The sequence below is a fragment of the Eleginops maclovinus genome, chromosome 23 (genome assembly GCF_036324505.1).
Source record: "Eleginops maclovinus isolate JMC-PN-2008 ecotype Puerto Natales chromosome 23, JC_Emac_rtc_rv5, whole genome shotgun sequence".
Taxonomy (NCBI): Eukaryota; Metazoa; Chordata; class Actinopteri; order Perciformes; family Eleginopidae; genus Eleginops; species Eleginops maclovinus.
The window spans coordinates 819454-838339 of NC_086371.1; the positions used below are offsets into that span (position 1 = coordinate 819454).

General features: G+C 47.2%; 1 protein-coding gene across 2 annotated transcripts; it reads right to left on the reverse strand.

Moving 5' to 3' along the window:
* Positions 1-880: 880 nt before the first annotated feature.
* Positions 881-18441, reverse strand: elp1 (elongator acetyltransferase complex subunit 1). 2 transcript variants are annotated; one of them, XM_063876909.1, is made up of 36 exons: positions 18308-18441; positions 17150-17313; positions 16927-17079; positions 16403-16484; positions 15986-16066; positions 15824-15909; positions 15556-15746; positions 15003-15126; positions 14687-14780; positions 14269-14499; positions 13893-14063; positions 13728-13806; positions 13157-13312; positions 12973-13079; positions 12772-12875; positions 12649-12702; positions 12473-12578; positions 12187-12311; positions 11846-11919; positions 11612-11690; positions 11450-11529; positions 11234-11371; positions 10720-10805; positions 10489-10640; positions 9722-9845; positions 9530-9627; positions 8817-9018; positions 8201-8262; positions 7810-7872; positions 7659-7719; positions 7461-7574; positions 6277-6376; positions 6052-6179; positions 1732-1880; positions 1246-1324; positions 881-1075 (listed from the first exon to the last, which is right to left on the reverse strand). In XM_063876909.1, the coding sequence occupies exons 2-36, from the start codon at positions 17297-17299 to the stop codon at positions 1008-1010; spliced, it is 3951 nt and encodes a 1316-aa protein (XP_063732979.1). In that variant the 5' UTR covers positions 17300-17313; positions 18308-18441; the 3' UTR covers positions 881-1007. The 2 variants fall into 2 exon arrangements, with proteins under 2 accessions (XP_063732979.1, XP_063732978.1); XM_063876908.1 differs by having other exon boundaries at positions 881-1078.
* Positions 18442-18886: the final 445 nt, after the last annotated feature.

Consider the following 18886-nt stretch of genomic DNA (forward strand, 5'->3'; position numbering starts at 1 on the left):
TTTATTTAAGCTATGCAAGCATTTAACCAGCTTCCTTCATTAATGAAGGACGGCATGACAATTTAAGTCACCTATTTATTTATAAGTAATCTAACAAAACATATTTCTTATTTAAATCCCAGGAAAGTGCCGTAAATAAATAAAATACTTCAGTAAGATAAGAGCAGCCAGACCAAAGCGATGCACTGATGAAGTCCCTGTAAGCTGCCCCAGTGTGAAGATGGATAGCGTTTCAGGAGCAGCGGTGTGTTCAGGAGCCGAGGAGCAGCAGTGTGTTCAGGAGCAGCAGTGTGTTCAGGAGCAGCGGTGTGTTCAGGAGCAGAGGAGCAGCAGTGTGTTCAGGAGCAGCAGTGTGTTCAGGAGCAGCGGTGTGTCCAGGAGCAGAGAAGCAGCAGTGTGTTCAGGAGCAGCAGTGTGTTCAGGAGCAGCGGTGTGTTCAGGAGCAGCGGTGTAGAAGGGCCGCTGTCAGAATTGGTCTGAGACCGCTGAGGCCCGGTTCTGAATCTCATGGAGAACATTTCATTCTCCTTTTTATTTTATCTTTAGGATCTTTGTATTTAATGCAAGGTCTGCTTCACCCTGACGCTGTTCACACTCATAATCCAGGTGTCAGTTTGTGTGCAGGACACAGACTGAGAGTTAATGTCTCATTGTCTGAATACCAGAGTTAGAGAGACTTGACACTTACTGTGAAAGGCTCTAAAAATATAGTGGAGTCCAGGGAACATAAAGGACTACAATTCCCAGGACTCCAGCTGTTAGGAGTCCTGTGTGCATCATTAAATGAGGATCTAAGTGGTTCCTTTTGTCTGAGTTAAGCCTCTGTTTTCTTCGTCGGCCGTTATCTTTGTGGATTGGAACTGAATGATTAATTGTAAACTCTGTAAAAAGCTGGAGGACCCTGCTCTGAACTCCAGAGGAAAACCCCATTGGTTAAGAGGAGACGTTCACAGACCTTTATTACACAACTACCGTTTTACTTTACAGTTTAAAAAACAAGAACAAGTTTAAGAGAGGACAGCGAGCTTCCACTTCACCCCGTTCCTCATCTTCGGGGGAGCCAGGACCTCGGCAGCTGCTAGGACACAGGGGGGGGGGGGGACATGTGTTAAAGAGGATTAAATGTGGGATTTGTGAGTGAGTCGTCATCGAAAACATGCAGTAAAGAGTGTGTCACGAGGTTGTTACCCCTGAATTGATTGTGTAATTGGTGCTGTGTTAATAAAGTTGGATCTGATGATGGACCTGGTTGTGGAGCTGCAGGGTTCTGCTGCTGCTGGAAGGACGCCATGATGCTGTTAGCGGTCGAGTTCGGTCCGGTGAGCTGCAGAAACAGAGACATAGGTTTAATAACACCAAAAGAACAAAGAATATCTACAATATAAAACATGAGGAACAAAACTGCATTCTGAGTTTTGACTCTCCGTTATATTTGATTGCTTCATTTTTAAAAGGCATTTCATTTCATCTTAAACTGGGACATTGTTCTGTTAGCAAAGGAAGTCAAAAATCAAATCAAATCAAATAAGAAGGTAATAGATGAGCGGTGAATATATCCATATCAACAGAAGCTAAATGATACTATAACAACTACATGCATTAAAACACCTCCATAGATCAGGAAAGTGTGCAAAGCTCAACTACAGTAACAGTTCACATTAGAAGCACTTTTATAAGCAGCTGTATTTTCCGGTTGTTAAAATAGAAGACTAAAGGCGTGCAGTGACTTACCGGAGCTTGGTTGCTCTGCACCTCGGTCCAGACCTCGGGCAGCACCGCCTCCATGCTCTGCAGAGCCTCCTCGTAGAGCAGCTGCAGCTTCTCCGCCTGCCGCTCAAACTGGAACAGAACCAGAGCCTTCAGCAGGCCGTGCACCTCCTCTGCAGGACGACAGGTAGAGGAAGAGGGTCGTCAGGGAGGTGGAGCCTAAAGCCAGAGGGGAGGCTCTGTTTTCCCCCTACAGCACCGGGCTGCAGGCGACCTGCTCCGGACCTGCTGACCTTCGGAGGTTAGGCTTCGAATCAGCCAATTATAATATCCTGCTTATATTTATGGAATTCTACTTCTGTAGATTTTATTCACAAGTATTTTTTCTACTGTTTTAATTAATGCTGTTTTATTATTATTTTTTTTTTCATATGTATTTTTATTGGGAAACATGAGAAAAAACAACAATGAAGAAGCAGTCGTCAAACATGCATGAAATCCCCCTTTTTTTTTTTTTTTTTCCAGGAACAGGATAAGGGAATGAAAATGAAAACACAAAGGAAATAAAATACAAATAATAACCCACCCAAAACTGGACAAGAGTCATTAAGAAAAAATAAATAAATAAAAAGACTTAGCACAGATACAATTGTTTGATGCTCGACACACACAGCTCAACAAACAATATCGTTGATAGGACTATCAGTTACATTCCAGGGAGGTGAGAGAGTCAATGTAAGTGAGTACCGGATTCCACCTTTTAAGGAAATTATCAGACGAGCCTCGTAGTGTATATTTGATTTTCTCTAGATGGAGAAAAGACAACAAATCTTCAAACCAGGAAGATGCGGAGGGTGGCTTTGGGTCTTTCCACTGAAGCAAAATACGTCTACGGGCTATAAGAGAGGCGAAAGCTATAACATCACTCTGGTTTCTAGTCAGCATGGTCAAATCTTCAGGTACACCAAAAATAGCAACGTGAGGACTGGGTGACAATGAAATATTGAGAGCCTTAGATACAGTGTCGAAAAACACAGACCAAAATGCAGCCAATTTCGAACAAGAGTAGAACATGTGAGTATGATTGGCAATTGACGAAGAACATCTATCACAGATATCACTTGAGCCTGGAAATAATTTAGAGAGTTTTGCTTTGGTGAAATGTATTCGATGCAAAACCTTGAACTGAATCAGAGTCAGTCGGGCACAAGAGGACGTAGAATTTACTCTTTTAAAAGCAATTTCCCACCATTCATCTGTGAGGTCAAGCCCAAGTTCCCTCTCCCACTTGCCCACAGCCCCAGCAAGTGGAGAGGTCCCAGCCGATATAATGAGGTCATATAGTACAGTTATACTACCACTTAACTTATTAAGTGAGAGGATGTCATCCATCAAGGAATTAGCAGTCAATAGTGGGAATGAAGCAAAGTGAGTACGGGCACAGTCTCGTGCTTGGAGAAATCGAAACAGACTAGAATGTGGCAGATCAAACTTATTGCGAATATCCTCAAAAGTTGCGAATGTCCCGTCAATGTATAGGTTAGAAAAAACTACTATGCCCTTTCTTTTCCACAATGCAAAGGTTTTGTCAAATTTGGATGGGGTAAACAAGTGATTATTAAGGATGGGGCTATGGGGAGAGGGAGAGGAGAGTTTAAAGTGCTGCCTGAATTGTTTCCAAATTTTTAAAGACGATATAACAATTGGGTTTGAGGTATATTTGGAGGGGCAAGATGCAAGGGGGGCACAAAGCAGAGCAGACAGAGAGGCTGCATGACAACTACGAGCTTCCATTAGGCACCAATCAGCATCAGAGGAACTATGCCAAAGACGTAATTTCTGGATATTGGCTGCCCAATAATAAAATAGGAGGTTCGGTAGAGATAAGCCACCATCTTTGTCACGTCTCTGAAGAGTAGTCCTGCGTGCCCTTGGAGTCTTACCAGCCCAGATAAAAACAGAGATCATCCCATCTAGCTTATTGAAAAACTGTTTTGGTAAAAAAATTGGCAGACATTGGAAAAGAAAAAGAAATCTTGGTAAAAAGTTCATCTTAATAGATTGAATCCTACCAAACAAAGAAAGAGGGAGGGTACTCCATCGTTGTAAATCCGCCTTTATATCTGTGACTAGCTTAGAGAAGTTTGTTTCATGAAGGGAAGCAAGACTGCGAGTTATAGTTACACCCAAATACCGGAAACTCGTAGGAGCCAGGTGGAAAGGTAGGGCATGAGCTGGGATGCGAGTAGCTACTTCATTTACAGGGAAACACTCACTCTTGTCAAAATTTACCTTATAGCCTGAAAATGACCCAAAACTATTTAGGAGTTGCAGAATGTCACCAATACAGTTGACTGGATCGGAGATATAGAGTAAAAGGTCATCAGCATATAGCGAGACCCGGTGATCCAACCCAGCCCTGCGCATGCCTGTGAAAAGTGGAGATGACCTCAGAGCAATGGCAAGGGGCTCTATTGCCAAGGCAAATAATAAGGGGGAAATCGGACAGCCCTGCCGGGTGCCCCTCGTCAAGGGGAAGAATTTAGACAGTTGAGAATTTGTTTTTACGCTAGCAGTAGGGTTAGTATACAAAAGCCTAATCCATGACACAAACCGAGATCCAAAACCAAATTTATGAAGTGTAAAGAATAAATAGTCCCACTCCACCCGATCAAAAGCCTTCTCTGCGTCTAATGAGACAATCATCTCAGCATCTGGTGAGACTGCAGGGGAAAGCACAATATTAAGTAACCGTCTGATGTTAGAAGATAATTGACGACCCCTGATAAAGCCAGTCTGGTCCTCAGAGACAATACCTGGTAAACACGGGTCCAGGCGGTTCGCCAGTACCTTAGCAAGAAGTTTGACATCCGCGTTCAAGAGACTTATAGGTCTCCAGCTACTACAATCTTCTGCTTTTTTGCCTTTTTTGAGAATAAGGGAGATTGAGGCTTGTCTTAGTGTTGGGGGTAGAGTACCATTTTTCAGGGAATCATTAAACATATCTAATAAAAGGGGAGCTAACTGGGCCGAGAACTTTTTATAAAAATCTACAGGAAAACCATCCGGGCCTGGGGCCTTGTTATTTTGCATCTTCCTAAGACTGCCAGTTATCTCCTCTAGAGACAGAGGGTCGTCCAAGCTATCACGCGTGAGAGTATCAATATTAGAGATATCCAGACTGTCAAAAAAATGCTCTATATTTGTATTGTCTATAGGGGGTTCAGATGTGTACAGCTTGGAGTAAAATGTGGTAAAGGCATCGTTTATTTCAGTAGGATTCGTAGTGAGGGAATGTGAGGAGTCATAGACCTGTGTAATAAACTGAGAAACTGACTGGTGTTTAAGCTGCGATGCTAAGAGGCGACTAGCCTCATCACCGTATTCATAATACGTACCCCTTGTCTGTCTAAGAAGATACTCAGCCCTGCCAGTGGAAAGCAAATCAAATTTGGATTGAAGCTTACGCCTCTCAGCATACAATTCAGGAGTGGGAGAACTCGAGTACTGTCTGTCTAATTTACTAATAGCGTCAACCAAATCCTGCTGTTCTTTTGTCTTTTGTTTTCTAGAGTGAGCATTATACGAAATAATCTCTCCTCGCATCACTGCTTTAAAAGTTTCCCAAAGAAGGGAGGGGGAGGTGGATTCAGATTTATTATTATCAATAAAAAAGTCTATTTGCTTTGAAATATGCTCACAAAATGTTTTGGTAGCTAACAGGCCTGTATTAAATCTCCAGGGCCCACACCTTGGACTAGGGGAGAATTAATGCTGTTTTATTTCCAGTCTTTTAAAGCTTGTCTTTTCACGCCGCTGGAACGCAAAACATTCTCAAATTGGGATCAATAAAATACTTCCATCTAAATATTCTTAGCTGAGGGAAGAAGTTAAATGTAAACGTGTGGAGCCGTTTACTTCATGTATACATTGATTTCCCCACTTCGAATATATCTTTCTATCTGCTGCACCAAGTTGCAAAACGCACATTGTGTAATTAGCAATAAATGGGACGCACAGATTTTGCCTCGAGGGGTAAATTCAATATATTACTAATTTACACAATTAGAAAATGCTTTGCAATATTACTCTCTTATCTACGGGAGCAGGGGGCCCTGTGCCGTGCTCTTTTAAAACACTCTTTTAAAGCAGAAATAGGGGGGGGATCGATGGCTGTAGCGCGGTCAAATGAGGCTCTCAACGCCCTGTCTTATGAGAGAGGCACAGAGCCTGAGGACCAGCTTCCTGGAACCCGTTATCTCTGATCAGGAGCTCTACTTTTGGCAGAGAAACCCCGGCTCTGTTGAACTCTCTTCGTAGTAAACCCCCCGGGGAAGTGTGTACCTCTCATCTTGTCCACGGTGGTGACAATTTCTCCCAGAGCGTACATCAGCGCTCGGTCCTCCATCGGGCTGCCCTCCTTCAGACTCAGCTTCTTCCTCTCCGCTTTCCGCCGGTTCTTTGAGGATCTCCTGCAGACGGAGCATTGATGTTAAACATCACAACACACCCCAGACTCTGGGAGGAGGTTCAGGGGAGGGGGAGAGAGAGGGAGAGAGGGAGTCTTACGAGGAGATCCGGGAGTTACTGTGGGAGTATTTAGAGCCCGTCATCACGCTGCTGGCCTCAGAGTAAAGCTCAGCGTCCGGACAGTCAGGACCCTCCTCATCTAAGGACCACACAGGGGTTAACACACTTTAAAGAGTCCTCTCCTGCTGATGTTCAGGTGTATATCAGTATGTAGTGTCTCTACTTTAAAGAGTCCTCTCCTGCTGATGTTCAGGTGTATATCAGTATGTAGTGTCTCTACTTTAAAGAGTCCTCTCCTGCTGATGTTCAGGTGTATATCAGTATGTAGAGTCTCTACTTTAAAGAGTCCTCTCCTGCTGATGTTCAGGTGCATATCAGTATGTAGAGTCTCTACTTTAAAGAGTCCTCTCCTGCTGATGTTCAGGTGTATATCAGTATGTAGAGTCTCTATTTTAAAGAGTCCTCTCCTGCTGATGTTCAGGTGTATATCAGTATGTAGAGTCTCTACTTTAAAGAGTCCTCTCCTGCTGATGTTCAGGTGTATATCAGTATGTAGCATCTCTACTTTAAAGAGTCCTCTCCTGCTGATGTTCAGGTGTATATCAGTATGTAGAGTCTCTACTTTAAAGAGTCCTCTCCTGCTGATGTTCAGGTGTATATCAGTATGTAGTGTCTCTACTTTAAAGAGTCCTCTCCTGCTGATGTTCAGGTGTATATCAGTATGTAGCGTCTCTACTTTAAAGAGTCCTCTCCTGCTGATGTTCAGGTGTATATCAGTATGTAGTGTCTCTACTTTAAAGAGTCCTCTCCTGCTGATGTTCAGGTGTATATCAGTATGTAGTGTCTCTACTTTAAAGAGTCCTCTCCTGCTGATGTTCAGGTGTATATCAGTATGTAGAGTCTCTACTTTAAAGAGTCCTCTCCTGCTGATGTTCAGGTGTATATCAGTATGTAGCATCTCTACTTTAAAGAGTCCTCTCCTGCTGATGTTCAGGTGTATATCAGTATGTAGAGTCTCTACTTTAAAGAGTCCTCTCCTGCTGATGTTCAGGTGTATATCAGTATATAGTGTCTCTACTTTAAAGAGTCCTCTCCTGCTGATGTTCAGGTGTATATCAGTAGGTAGTGTCTCTACTTTAAAGAGTCCTCTCCTGCTGATGTTCAGGTGTATATCAGTATGTAGTGTCTCTACTTTAAAGAGTCCTCCTTTGATTCCTCCTCACCCAACATGTCCAGTCGGGCTTTCTCTTTCTGCTCTCGGACCACAGCGAGCCTGGTCTTGTGTCGGGTGAACGTGGCAACCTGAACCTCCAGGAACCCAGTCTGAGTGCTGAACGCTGACACAGGAACAACCACAACAACATTAATAAACAACAACACAGCATCACCAGAGGTAATGTGTTCCTCCTGAGGACCCTCACCCTCCAGCAGGGCGGGCTTCAGGTTGGTCTCCGTGATGTCCCGCCTGTTGTGCATGTAGATCTGGAGCAGCAGCAGAACATAGATCAGAGGCGGGTTGAGTACAGATAACCATAAAGACGAGTGGATCAGAAACAACTATTAAAAACTGACCAGTCGCAGCGCCTCCTCCCAGACAGACCCAGTGATCAGAGCCAGGATGGCCTCCTCACAGTCCTGTAACAACAACAACAACAACAATACATTTTATTTGTAAATCAGAACCACAAACAGGTTATGCTGTGTGACCGGCGAGGAGTTAAGTCTCTGATTCTGATTCCCTTCGTCTCCTATTGGCTGTTTATGGGGAAGGGGTTGCACTCAGAAATATACAGATAAGCAACAAAAATATGATGACATTTAAAAACTCAGAATCTGAAATTAAAGAGGGACCAGTTTTTAAAAAGTATGCAATGCTTCAAAAGGATTTGTATAAAAATGCAAACGGGAGATAAATAAACATCTTAGGACGTCATTAGAAGCGTTTCTTCAGATTCTTGCTCACTTTAGCGTACTGGTCCAGCAGCAGAGCAGCTTCTGAGTGTCTCCTCTGTTCAATCAGCTTCTCTGTGAGAGAGGGAGGAAACAAGAACATGTATTAGGGTTTAAAAGCAACGACCCCCTGCTGGAAGTGTACCGCGTATACCAAGTCTACCCGTCTAACTGGGTCACAGTCACAGTGAAATGACCTCTGAGCTGCAGCCAGGATCAGAGCTGTGTCTCTAGATGATGGGAAAGGAGCATCAAAGCTTCCTTTGATGCTCCTTTAGGAAACACCAGACCCTCCTTTAGGAAAGAAAGGAGATAATGCTGTCCCACAATGCCTTGTGGCCCCAAAACTCAGCATTACGGGAAAAAGCAATAGTTCCAGAGACGCAGGTCATGTAAGTTACGGAGGTGCAGAGAACAACACTATAGGAACAGGGTGGGTGAGCAGCTAGCTGTGGGTGTTGTAGTCCTCTGTACGGAGAGTTGTAGTTTCCCCACCGCAGACTCAGTGACATCCTCCATCTCTCAGAGTCAGCAGTCTCTTTAAGTCCTGATGAACCCTCCCTCCTTCTTTCCTAACCCCATCACTGATTCTCTCTCTCCCTGCTCCCTCCACCTGTGCTCCAGTTTACCTGCGAGGTCCCGGGCCAGCAGGGCGATCTGGTCGGGCGGCAGCGGGATCTGCTGCGCAGCACAGATGGCGTTCCTCCAGCTGGAGGCGCCGGCGAATGCCTGCAGGGCGCCGGCCGGCTCTCCGCAGCGCCACAGCAACAGGCCGGCCTGCTCCGCCTGCTGGTTCTGCATCAGGTGATCGGCGTAGGCACAGCTGAGAGCCTGCAAGACAACGACCAGGGCTCACACAGGAGCGGTTTGCAAACACGTCACCACGTTCAAAACACCGACCCAAACTCAACTTTAGACCGGCCCTTAATGAGGGATGAATGTTCTTTAATTCCTGGATTTTAATTTGACTGTTATCTTAGTTGTAAGCGTCTTTGAGCACTGGTTATTATAAACAGGTTGCTAAGGAAGTCCCAAAAATGATCGTTCCTATTGTTTTGTTAATTTACATTTTCGGAGGGATTGATTCATTTGATGTGCAAAACATGTCTCTAACTTTATTTATTGTGATGAAATAACGCAAAGACCTGATTTAACTTATAGTTCATCCAGGCTGTTTTTTGTGTGTCTTTAACATAAAATACTATTTCAATCACAGATGTTAATGCAATAAAATAGGTTAAACTCCAAGGGGGAGAAGGGGGGGCTCCTTTTGCATCACTGGATCAAAGTAGTCCCAGGTCCAGGTTGCGTGGTTCTGGATATGGATCAGCTGTTTCTGTACCTTGTAGTGAGGGCCGTCTGCGCTGTAGAGCCTCAGAGCCTCGCTGTACAGCTTCTGCTCCTTCACCAGCTGCAGGGCTTCTGGGAAATGTTCTCTGCCTGAAACACACAGAACCACAGCAGAACCCTGCTTTAACTGGACAGACCCCTCCCTGCTGTAGACTGACAGACCCTCAGAGACCCTCGGACTGACCGGCCTGGCTCAGGTGCTGCAGGGCCTTCCTGTAGCGCTTCAGGTGTTTGTCGATGGTGTAGCGCTGGTAGTGCGGCTCCAGACTCTTCAACATGTTCAGGAAGGGGAGATACTCTTTGGGGTCCTGCAGGGGGGGGGGCAGAAGTGAACATACTGGAACACACCGACCAATCAGAGCTTAGTTAGGGAAGGTCACTTTATGAAAGGGCGTGTTTGTGTTTGAGCTTCAGGTTTAATAAAGCAAAAACTCCAAACTAAATCCCAGAGCGTTTCCTCCGCTCACAGTTTGTCAGCGTTCGAGTATTTCTGAGTAATCTGTCTGAGATTTGGAGGTTTTACCTCATTTTCTGCATGACTCTGGGATAAAGGTCTGAAATATCTCTGATGGCGTGAGAATAGAAGTGAGAGTTTAAGAACTGATCGGTTTCAGATCATCCTTAATTCCTGCCCTGAAATACGGAGCGACTAAACAACATCAAGCCTCCTTTTCCTCCTCCTCCCTCCATCCTTCCTTCCTTTCTCCTCTCTCCTACTTCTTCCTCACTCATCCCTCCCTCCTCCTACTCTTCCTCCTCCTCCCTCCATCCTCTCTCTTTCCTTCCTTTCTCCTTCCTCCCTCCTCCTACTTCCTCCTAACTCATCCCTCTCCCCTCCTACTCTTCCTCCTCCTCCTTCCTTCCTTTCTCCTCACTCCTTTCCTTCCTCTCTCCTTCCTCCCTCCTCCTACTTCTTCCTCACTCATCCCTTCCTCCTCCCTCCTCCTGTACCTTCTGGGATTTCTCGGCCACCATGAGCACCAGGTCGAAGTCGTAGGTCCCCAGCGAGTGTTCGTAGAGGTCGTTGACGTTGACGAGGAAGAGGAGGTACTTCAGCGCCTCCTCAGCGCTCACAGAACCAGCAGCAGCAGGAGGAGGGTTCACTACAGGAGCACAGCACACAGTGAGGGAGTAAACACCGGCTCAGTGAAGGAGGGAGGGAGTACATCACCCTCTGCTCACCTCTCAGCTCGTGGACTTTCTGCAGAGCCAGCTCCAGCTCCGGGACGCTCTTCTTCACGTGAGCCGTCAGGATGGACAGGAAGAACCTGGAGGAGACAGAAGAGGAATCCCTGTTGATCCGTCTGCTGTTAAACTTTTTCTGAGCACCCAGCACGGTTAGAGGATCTCAGGAGAGGCAGCATTAAAGAGGAAGGGTTATAACTTATTTAAAGGTCCCTTCTTGTGCAAAATGTGCTTTTTAATGTCTTTAATACATCTGTTGCTTAGAAGCTTAAAGGCTGCAGGAATGGGAGGAAACGCTTGTTTTTGACCGAGAACTCAAGAGGCTGTTTGCAGCAGATTTGTCACAATCCTGTTAGCAAGAGTCTGTGGAGAGGCGTAAGATATAGAAGTACCAGGAACCATCATGCACGGTGCAGGGGAGGGAGGAAGGGGAGAACAGCTGACAAGACCAGTTACATCACCACCCCTCCATAAAGACCCCCTGCTCTGCTAACTGTGAAACCCCACTGACCTGTTGGGATCCATGGACTCCATGGCGCTGCGTAACGCATCACAAACTACATCCACCTTCTTCTGCAGGGAGATGGGCTGCGGGGGGGCGGGGCTGCTGTCAGGGCGGGGGTACATGCTGCCGGTCGTATCCTCCTCCCTGGGGGGGTAGGGGGGAGAACATGTGTTAAAATCAGGAGTTTTTAACCCTGGATCATGCAGCTGCAGAGAGACTGACTTGAGCTCGGTGAGGAAGAGGTTGATGTGGCTGACGGAGTTCAGCTGCGTGATGAAGGTCTGGATGTTCTCCAGGAAGACCTGCAGGAACAGGATCCATCAGACCGGAGCTTTAGCATGTTAATAAACTGATGTGACACTGGCTTTAAGTCCTCTGACGCACCTTTGGGTTGTGATCGTAAATCAGGTTCATGTTGATCCGCAGCTTCTTCATGCACTCAAACGCATCTTTGAACCTTAAACTGAGAAACAAAACACGTTAGACCCTTAGGAAACGCAGGGATTTTAGCCTCTGCACACCATTTACATGCACTACTACAGGAGAGGGAGCAGCCTCAGGTACGGATCTCTCTTTGATTTATCTCGTGAAACACCAGCGGGAGAATATCAAACTCACCCGTCCAGCCACGTCCTGAGCTGAGCCAGCAGCAGCGCTCGATGATGCACCGTCTCCAGGTTCCCCCGAGGCATCTGGACACAAACACAGCACCATTACATCCCATAACTCAGGAGGATCTCAAATCTGCATGAAAACACACGTCATCAATCAACGTTTATTTAAAGAGCCCGATATCACACGTTCTACATCCGTCCCTCAGGGGGGGTTCACAGGTTGCACCCTATGTGCTTAGACCCAAAAAAGGAGGGGTGCCTCTCCCAGTAGATGTCGTGTGTAAGGAAGAACCAGTGTGTGTGTGTGTGTGTGTGTGTGTGTGTGCGTGTGTGTGTTACTCCCACCTGCAGGATGACTCTGGTGTCCTGCGGCACCACGGTGACGATCCTGGACCCTCTCTCCACCCGGCGCAGCGTCTCGTCGTTCTGGTCGTTCTGACCTCCGTCCGACGCCAGGGCCGCCTGCAGACCTGTGGGGTCAAAGGTCATTCAGCTGCATCCTCACATACACCAACACAGCACACCTCACAGTAGCTACCTGTAGCTTGAGGATCGATTTTAAGATCCTATTGTTTCCTTAGGGCTGCAAACTTTGTGTGTGTGTGTGTGTGTGTGTGTGTGTGTGTCCTACCTTTGACGGTGAGTGTGCTCAGTTGGAGGCAGCGGCAGGTGTGTGAGTGCGTGGTGATGAGCAGGAAGTCGTTGCACACAGCGAACGAGGAAATGTTGGAGGCCAGCTGAGAAAGGAGTCAAACCGGAATGAAAATATTTCCCTCTTTTTGTTGTAAATAAATCGTGTCGGCGTACCTCGGTGTCTCCGGCGTACAGGTGGGATCTGTCCGTCAGGCCGAGCAGGTGTTCCTGAAGACAAGCGGAATATTTAGCCCCTGATCTCCCTTAGATGATATTCTAGTGATTGTAGATGAGTACCTCCCCACTGATGCTGCAGAGCGCCGTCTGGACGCAGGGCACCGGGAAGTTGATGATGCATCCGCTGGAGTCCCGCCACTCCTCCACTGCAGGCTCAGGAGCATCTGCACAGTTTAGAGAAAGAGAGAGAGCTTTAGAAAGAGCAAATAACACATTCTGAGTTCATGCATTCAGCAGACTCTTGCAGAAGCTGTGACTCACTGCAGAGCAGCTTCCGGATCTGTCCGTCCTCCAGCTGCAGAGCCACCGTGCCGCTCTGTGAGCCGTGGACCAGACTGACCACGACGCCGTCCACCTCCACCCGACTCCTGCAGCACAAACACCGCTGAGTCCTGAGGAATACATTCAGCCAATGCAAAGTTCAATGTGTGTTAGAGCTGCTGACCTGACAGAGAGTGTGTCCTCAGCAGCAGGGTCAGGGTGCAGCATCAGGACTGTGGAGCAGGTTGGCTGCAGGCTGGAGGTCAAACACACGAACAGATCGTCCTGCAGCCACAGCAGCTGCTGCAGGGAGAGGGGGGGCTGCTGCAGCACACACACTCTGAGGAGAGAGACGTCATTAAAGCACTGCAGAAACACTCAGGATAAAACACAGGAAGTTGCTCTCAGGAGTAGTGCTATTTCTAGAGACTACAGATTTTCATTGCCCAAAACTACCCTGAAGCTCTCGGACAAATAAAGCCTTTGATCCTTTGCTGGGTGGTTTAACAGAAGCATTGGTTCAGGAGACAGAACGTGGGATGTTTAATATAGAAAATGAAACACACGGTCAATAGAGAAAGTATCAGTGCAGGTTCACCCTCTGTCTGTCCCTTCCCAGCATGCAACAGGTTACCTAAGTACCTGAAAACCACAGGAAGTGATAACAAATACAAATAAGAGTGAGAATAAACTCAGGGTAAAACGCATTTTGCAGGCTCCTACTGTCTGAGAGTGAAGGAGCAGCAGGATGATACCTGAAGGTTTTCTGCAGGACGAGGGGGCGGGACATCCTGCGGAACCCGTCAACTGTTTTGTCCGAATCGTCTCCTGGATCTGGAGGAATCAGTGTGAGAGCAAAGAGATCAGAAGAGCATTCAGACCCGAAACAGAAGCGTCCTTAAAGGGAATGAGAGACGCACCCTGGACGTAGAGCGAGATCTGTCCGTCAGAAGTCAGCGCTGCCAGCTGATTGGTCCTCTGCGGTCGGCACAGGAAGGTCACCTGATTGACGGGTGAGGGCAGCTGCAGCTCAAAGGAACACATGGGGGGCGGGACCACACACTGCCGGAAGTTCGTCACCAGGATTTTATCTGATGGGGTGAAATCATGGCCTCTTACTCGCGGTCCTATTGGCTAGCGCTCCAACACATTGTACATGAAGGAGGCGGGACATCTTTAAGCTATTGACCAATCACAACAGAGCCCGACCAATCAGAGCAGACTGGAATCTATTTTCAGCCCGGGTTACCCTCTCCTAACCACGCCCCCCCGTCCTCTCGTCTGATTGGCTCTCACCTCCGTCGATCACGGCCACGTTGGCGTTATCCCCGCCGTCAGAACCCTGGCTCTTGTCGGTGGTCCAGCTCCAGTCGTAGGAGATGCTGGTCCAGCTGTGGGACAACATGTGGAGCCTGAGGGGCCGCTCGGGGTCCCAGCAAACACACACCGGGGCCCTCAGGGGGTCCCTGCCGAAGTCCAGGCTCTGCTTCAGATACCAGTGGTAGTTCCCCACCGTCCACAGCTGGACTGCGGGGAGGGGGGGAACAGACACATCAAGGGGGGGCATTTATTAAAAAGCTCTCCAGATGATAACGAGTGCAGGAAGAGGCAGGTAAAATGCATCAGGTGTGTGGATTTGAATTCTTCAGGTGAGGCTTTGATGTCCCTGATGTTGCGCAACATGCTGAGAGGCACCCTGATTGGCTGAACTCACTGCAGGTGTTGATCTGTTGGTCCTCTCCGACCGTCATGTCCTCCAACCAGACGGCCAACACCGAGGAGTCACTGTTCCACAGCAGGTCCTTCACCTGGCACACACACACACACACACACTTATTATAGAGACAGTGGGAGGTGTGTGTGTGTGTGTGTGTGTGTGTGTGTGTGTGTGTGTGTGTGTGTGACGTATACAGGCCTGTGTGTGTGTGTGTGTGTGTGTGTGTGTGTGTGTGTGTGTGTGTGTGTGTGTGTGTGTGTGTGTGTGTGTGTGTGTGTGTGTGTGTGTGTGTGTGTGAGAGTCAGGTCTGGACCTTGGCCTGGTCTCTGCTGAGCGGCAGGGTGAAGTCTCCGTGCAGCAGGCCGTTCTTCTCCATGAAAACCACGCTGTGTTTGTTGGGGTGGCGCTGAGAGCCGGCGATCAGACTGCCTGAGGGTCTGAGAGAGCAGGGGGAGATTCATCAGCAAGTTCTGAGGAATCCATTTCTGACAAAGAGCCCACCTCTGTTCTCTGTGTGGGCTGATGTGACTTAGTGTTGCTACCAGTGGATATAGAGAGCCCCAGAGGAACATGATTATCTCTAATGTGGACCGTTATTTATGATCAAGAGTCCCTTAAAACGTCCAGTCAGCCCCCAGAGAACAGATATGGCCTTTATCTGGTTAAAACTGACATTTTGATCCAGAAATGGATGCAGCATCCTCAATAACCTCCAAAAACACTCCAACATTGTCCAAAGCAACTTTAAAACTATGGTCCATAATGCAATTTAATGCTACTTATGCTAATTGCCCAACATGCAGGTTAGCATCGGGCAGTTTCTCTGAGAATCCAAATCCACATGGTCTCCCCAGCATCGCTCTTACTTCCAGCAGAGGGGAGCCTCCAGGCCGTTGACCGTCTCGCTGGTGGCCTGCAGGACCCCCTCTCGGTTCCAGACGCGCACCTTCCTGGCTCCGCTCTGCATGCAGACGGCGCTGACGGCAAACAGCTGACCATCGCCACGCCACGTGACCCGCGGCCGCCGGTCGTCCCAGGCTGCGGCGGGCTGCACCTCCTGTCGGCGCATCGGTCAGAATACAATCCTTCTGTCTTCATTTACAACTCATTTATCTCTGTGTGTTTGACTCTCACCTGGACCTTCCTCTTCGCCGCCTCTTTCCCCTCCGAGCCGTGGAACTGAGTCTCCTTCTTCCCCCAGCCCACGGTGATGAACTTCCCTGCAACACACACACAACATAAATCACAGTGTGTCCCTCCTCTGATCCAAACAGAGTCCAGGTGTTGCCTCCATACCTTCCCCGAAGTCGTCCTGATGGATCCCCACCTCAGTGATCGGCGTGAAGTCCTTGGTCATCATGATGATCGTCTCCTGACCTGCGGGGGGAAATTACTCCTGATTTAATTGAATGTAACACTGCTTTAATTGGATGAATAAGAAGTACTTTAACCTGCGCCTTTGGGTTGTTTTGCATGTCTAAAGCAACCATGTTTTTGGGCCAAAGTCAGGAAACCAATCACATTTCCAGACACTGAATTTGTGCCACAAAGACTGCTTCATAAAACCCTCTCTCTACGCAGTGACTACACTCTTATTTGTATTTGTGCAGCGAGTTAATCCGACACCTCCGCTGAGGATTCAGAGCTGAAGGAGGAGGATTCATATTTCAAACAGAGCGATAGTATTTACTGACATGTGTTCAACATACTGACCGGTAGTGAGGACCACCAGCTCTTCATCAGGACTCCACGTCATGGAGGTCAGACCGCTGTCCACACTGCCCACACACTCCAGCTGTGACACACACACACACACACACACACACACACACACGCACTGACACAATGCATCCATACAGGGAACTAGAAAGTGTCCCTATAGTGGGAGCATCTGAGTTCCTATATTAAAACTGGGACGCCTCCTGAGGTCGGTGTTCCTGCTCGGAGACACCTCCCCATACCTGAGATATACCATGTTTAGCTCTTCTGTATTATTGTTGTCACATTAAATCAGCTATACATGGTGCTGCTCACCTTCTATCTATAAAAATAAAGCATAGTTATCAACAGGGGAAGCTAACAGTGGCTAACCCGAGGCGATGCTAAAGCTGGAGACAAGGCCAACGTCTCCAACCTGGAGGTGACGTCTCTCCCAGTTCTGACCTCCAATGTAAAGGGAACGCAGCCCCAATACATTAGTAGCCCTCCTGACCCTCCATCTGTCCTGTGCTGCTCACCTGGCAGGTGTTGAAGTTGAAGAGGACGACGTCCCCCCCCGCTGTGGCCACACACGCCGACTCCAGCTCGGCCAGATCCTGCAGCCCGACCACGACCCCGCTGCCGTCCTCCGGGAGGAAACCCTCGGCTGTCAGAGAGGCCTCAGTGACCACCTGAAGAGAAGAGGAGGTGATGAAGAGATGCACCTCTCCTTCATCACAGTTAAAAGAGTTGACCCCTCACCTGGCCGTTGCGCGGGTCGTACTCTGTGATGGAGTATTGAGACGCCACCAGCAGCGACCCGGTGTCGGAGCGAACAGACAAACCCAGCGGAGAGCCGGGGCTCTGCAGCTCCGAGCTCCGGAGGCTCTTCAGCAGCTTCAGGTTCCTCATCTCGCCTCAGGACACTGAGACACACCGAGCAGAACAACAGAGGGGATTAAAGAGGCCCTTACCACGGTGTCTGTGGACTCCTTCCTTTACTTCTCATGACATCACTACGGACAAGCAGGCTTCTATTGGCTAGTGCTCCAACACATTGTACGTGATAGGCTAAGGAGCGGGACAGCTCTAAGCTGGTTGACCAATCACAACAGAGCAGACTGGGCTCTGGTTTCAGACAGAGGGTGAAGATGTATGTTATCTAGTGTGTTGCTTACAGACTCACAGCATCACATGACTCCGTTATCAACACTTCTCCTTATTTAATCAATTAGTGAAAAACAACTATTATGTACTAAGAAAGAATGCAGGTTTAGCACCGGTTTTTGCCTGAACACCTGGATATTTAACCAGCTTATTTCGGGGGAAGTCATGGTGTTACCTTAAAAGCACTTTGATAGTGAAGTTAGTCAGCATTCTAAGTGTCTGCTAACTTAGCTCTAAATTAAAAACAAAGACATGCTAATTACTGGTTTTAAAATCATCATTATGATACCACCTTATATCAGACAGGTGAAACTAGCAGTATCACATTAAAGATGCTTTGACAGTGACTTTAATTAGTATTATAGGAAAACAAACGGTGGTTTTGAAAGGAAAAAACTACAGTGTGTCCGACAATGGAACTCTAGTGTTAGCTTTGAACCAAAAGGAGACACATGCTGTTTATCTGCTGTTATTAAATTAACCAACAAAGCATTGCTCTTTAAAAGCTATCAACATTGAACAAACTCATATCAGACAGATGACCGTAACAGCAAAACATTAAAGGTGCTTTGACAGTGCAGTTAGTTAGCATTTCATGGAACAAACTCAAAACTACAGTGTGTCCGATAATGGAACTTTGCCTAGCTTTAGCTTTAAAAGCAAAAGGAGCGACTTCCTGTTTATCTGCTGTTATTGAATCAACCAAAGCAACACATAAACTGAAAACAAACAACAATAAGACGTAAAACTCACCGATAAAACACAGTTAGAAGAAGAGTTTAAATCTCCAGCATCAACAACATCATGCATGTGGCTGACAGCCTCTGACCCCTCACCGGTGACGTCACGCTGAGGGAGCGGCGGTGGAGCCCCCTGATGGCGAGGAGGGGAACACGCACGAGAGGGTGAACCCACTTTCTGTGCTAAACCCAAACTGAATTATTTTAAAGGTTCCAACAGCGGGGGAACTCTGTGGTTCCTTTTTGATCTGTTACATATGTATTCGTTTCTGTCTGAAAAACAAAAAGCTATATGGCAGATTAAGTTTATATTTATAAGCCATGAAATATGTCTGAGTGTATTTTGTATTTAAGGTATTGCTACTTCCTGTAGAGCTTGGGCAAAATGTTGATCTTGAAGTAGTGATTTTGGCTGTTTTACCAATTCACCAGACGGATTTAAACACCATTTAAAATGTAAAACAATAACATTTTTATCAAAAACAAACAATATAAAATAAACATTACAAATATAACTGAAAAACTAATTATAACAATTCATTTTAAAAAACGGGGTGTTGTTTGTGATTTGGCCACTCGGGGAGGGGGACAG

Excerpts from the sequence above, each read along its gene's own strand:
- elp1 (XM_063876908.1), bottom strand. The coding sequence starts at position 17,299 with ATGAGGAACCTGAAGCTGCTGAAGAGCCTCCGGAGCTCGGAGCTGCAG. Across the intron at positions 14,064-14,268 it reads CGTGGCCGTGATCGACGGAG|ATAAAATCCTGGTGACGAAC; the intron begins GTGAGAGCCAAT and ends TCACCCCATCAG. Across the intron at positions 13,080-13,156 it reads GAGGACACACTCTCTGTCAG|GAGTCGGGTGGAGGTGGACG; the intron begins GTCAGCAGCTCT and ends TTTGTGCTGCAG.